At 54.5% G+C, this 3,367-nt stretch overlaps 2 protein-coding genes across 2 annotated transcripts; both read right to left on the bottom strand.

Annotated features, from left to right (window-relative positions):
• Positions 1-12: 12 nt before the first annotated feature.
• L226DRAFT_446345 (uncharacterized protein) lies at positions 13-270 on the bottom strand (the record flags this gene model as incomplete). The annotated part of the gene is made up of 1 exon (XM_067674890.1): positions 13-270. A coding segment is annotated over one exon (258 nt), but the record flags the coding sequence as incomplete, so codon positions are not given.
• Positions 271-1,520: 1,250 nt separating this feature from the next.
• Positions 1,521-3,316, bottom strand: L226DRAFT_577076 (uncharacterized protein; the record flags this gene model as incomplete). The annotated part of the gene is made up of 5 exons (XM_067685509.1): positions 1,521-1,688; positions 1,747-2,522; positions 2,581-2,689; positions 2,740-2,836; positions 2,886-3,316. The coding sequence occupies 5 exons, from the start codon at positions 3,314-3,316 to the stop codon at positions 1,521-1,523; spliced, it is 1,581 nt and encodes a 526-aa protein (XP_067528212.1).
• Between the last annotated feature and the right edge of the window lie 51 nt (positions 3,317-3,367).

Here is a 3,367-nt window from a genome sequence, read left to right as displayed (position 1 = left end):
GAAGCAGCGAGGGCAGCAGCCATAACTGACGATGTCGGGGACGACGCCAAGAAGCTTCATCGACGCTCGGACGTCACGAGGAAGGATATTCATGAGCATCTTCTGCCGCGGAGTAGCAGTCGACCGCTGTTGAACAAGGAACATCGCGCCGACGAGGACGACTTGTAGCGTTGAGAGTATGTACCCGGCTATGGGACGTGATACCCCGGCCATGGCGTGAGCGACAGAGACCATGGTCAGCGCAGCGATTATGAAGGGCTCTAACTCCATTCGCTTCGCGAGACGCTTGGCTAGTAACGATAATCAGCCTAGTGTTTCCGTAGGAAAGCAGTTGATGGCTTACGAGGAGCAACGAATCTAGTGGTTTGCGAATCCTGCAGCTTGTAGTATCCCGGTACTTGTGCCGCAATCTTAGCATGGTCCCAAGACCACGTCAAGATCTTATCGAGCCGCGCGAGCTGATAGTCGAGCTGGTTCATATTCGCTCGTCTTCGTCCATCCGCGTCCTTGTCGCCGAGAGGCTGGAAGTGGGTATTGAACTGCTCCTTCATGTCCTCTAACCAAAACCGCAAGTCCTCGTACTCTCTATTGGCAGTTACATCCGCTAGAGATCCCGGGGACTGGTCTCTGGAGGTAGGAACGGTTTTGAACGTAAGGCGAGTCGAGAGAGGGACGTGATGGGAGCGGCGGTATATTTCCCCTTGTATCCTGCTCATATCTGCGATTCGCGCCTGAACAACATCCTGGCGTGAACATGGAACATCAGCTTGACATACATTCGTAGGATAAAGAGTGAGTCCTACATGGATTTTGAGACCTCCCATGGATTCTGAGACTTCTTCGACAGAAGGAGTCGATGCGAGAGCCTAATATATATAACGTAAACACCTGGGCCGATGCCTTCAGGAGTCACGCATCACCTACCTCGTCAATCGGTTGGCCCCCACTAGTACCGCTTTCCTGGTAGACGTCAGTACAACGGCAAAATCCAGACCATGCAATGTTGCTTGCCTCGAGTACTTCAATATTTGAAGGCGCATCGCCGGCAGGATGCTTCTCGGCGTCACGATGGCGCACGGGCATGGAGCTGAGAGGGACAGTGTCTAGTGTCGTGAGCACAATGTTGCTTGCTACGTGTTCGGCTTGTGACTCAGTCTGTCCCTCCTGCACTCGACGTCGTGCTTCTGCTGCCTGGTGTTTGCGGAATTCTGACTGAGAAATATCGGCTCCCGGGTGTTCATCTCCAAAGTCGTCCTCGTACGTCGAGACCGCTATGCAGACAGAGCAGGTGCAGATAGCCATACTGGCTTGCTGAAATCAAAATCATGTACAGGGGACGGGATGAAGCAAGAGCGAAGAGTGAGCGGGTGCAGTTGCAGTTGTGAGTGTGCGCGGGGGGGAGGGAACGAGCCTTGAGCGCTGAAGTCGAACGACATATGTATCTGGCCCCGGAAAGTGCCAGAGAGTCAGATGGCAACAAAATTTGATTGATGATGATTAAGACGAACAATAGGCACATTTCAAAGCGAGTCCCATATGGGGTGATCGCTGACACGAACAGGCTCTGTGTCGAGAACGGGATGCCGTTTGACACGTGCCAAGAGTACAATGAAGACGACTACATCGAGTATGTAGATGATGAAGATAGCGGCGTGCCCATACCAACGATGCTCTCTCAAGAACGAATCCTGTGAGGAGATCAGCTCGGAATTTATGCTGAATGATGACACATGTGGAAGCACTCACCATCACATTCGCCCGGATGACCTTCACACACTGAGGAATGCGAACCTCGTGGACCCAGGCCACCGTACGAATGGCCTCCGCATGGTTCCTGGCCTTGCTAACCAAGATGTGGTGTAGGAAACGTCGGATGCCGAGCGGGTTCACTGCCTCGGAGACGGAGGACGAAGAGTCATTGCCCACGGACGACGGGTCATCGATCACAGAGACCAAAGAATCGTCAGCCACAAAAGGCCGAGAGTCATCGGTCAGAGATGGCGGGACCGTCCGGTCGGTAGACACAACGGAGGAGGCAATAAGGATCGTCTCATTGTCGAGCGAAGTATCATCGCCGGCATGCGCTCCTGACTCTGGAGATGGCTCGGATGCCGGGCAAAGTGCGAGCGCCGCGGAGAAGGGAGATGGGGAATGGTGACCGATATCATCACCGAATAACTCGTCGGCGAGAGTGGCAGCCCTGACATCAGGCTGTGGCGAAAGGGATACTGCTCCGTCGGAAAGCTCGGACACTAACCCTCGGGTGAGCCGGGTGTCCTTGAGGATGCTCTCTTCGGCCTCACCGAGGCGCAACAACCGACAGCCCATCTGATCCTGTATAGCGAGGACCTCAGCTATATCGTTGGCCATCCGCTCCATGGCTTCTTTGTCGGCGCGGTGCTGGGCCTGGAGCGTAGCGATAGCGAGCTGCGCCTTGTTGAACTTCTGTTCGAGAGACTGCACAGTGTCCGTGGAGACTAGTTGGGCCTGTTCAATGGTACGGCATTCTTTAGATATGGTCTCTGTTGTAGCATGCGTTAGACATGCGGGACTTGGAGCACCTGCGCGTACGATACGTACCTTGGGTTTTACGTAACAACGACTTCGAAGTCGTGACGGATGTCGACAACTCCTCACGCAGGCTCGCAAATTCTTTCTCGAGCTCGGTCGTCCGCTGATCCAGCAACGTCTATAGTCTCTAAGTGAGAAATGTTGTTAGTATAGGCAAATAGTGCGTACCTGCGTCCGTTGTATGCCCCGTATGGACTTCGCGAAGCTGGCAGGGACCGCTTCCTGGTGTGCTGCATCGGACTCATCCTCGCTGGAAGCTCGGGACCTAGGCGAATCTCTCAGGAAACATACATCTTCGGCAAAATCAGACGTACCAGATCCTTCGACCGGAAGGTTCATCAAACCTCGTGCGTCCTCTCGGGGGGTGCCTGGGAGTAGTCGGGCGCGATGCTAACCTCAAGCTTGACAAAGAGAAGAGCAGCGGGTTTAGATCTTCATCCTCGTTACGAGATGGGTCATGGTTCTCGGCGTAGCTTTCCGTCTCATCCGAACCTACGGTCTCCTCGGTATGCGATGTGTCCGTTGAGACACTGGATACTGGTGACGATACATCCTGGACGAGTATCTCTGGGACCGTTATGTCCGTGTCAGACGAGGACACATCCCGAGTCGATGATGGTGGGGAGGGCAACAAAGGGATTTGAGAAGGGCCCACGTCAGGGATGGGATGTGTGAGCTTAGAGGGTGTCGTTGGTGTGGATGTAAACACATCCGCGAAGTCGACGGGACCGGAGATGGCCTGCATCCAGGACAGAGGGATGTCTTCGAGAGGCGAGGCGATGGGGGGCGAAGAGCG

The sequence above is a fragment of the Lentinus tigrinus genome (genome assembly GCF_003813185.1).
Source record: "Lentinus tigrinus ALCF2SS1-7 unplaced genomic scaffold L226scaffold_144, whole genome shotgun sequence".
Taxonomy (NCBI): domain Eukaryota; kingdom Fungi; phylum Basidiomycota; class Agaricomycetes; order Polyporales; family Polyporaceae; genus Lentinus; species Lentinus tigrinus.
The sequence above is the reverse complement of the archived record's forward strand: the minus strand, read 5'-3'. Positions and strand labels throughout refer to the sequence as shown.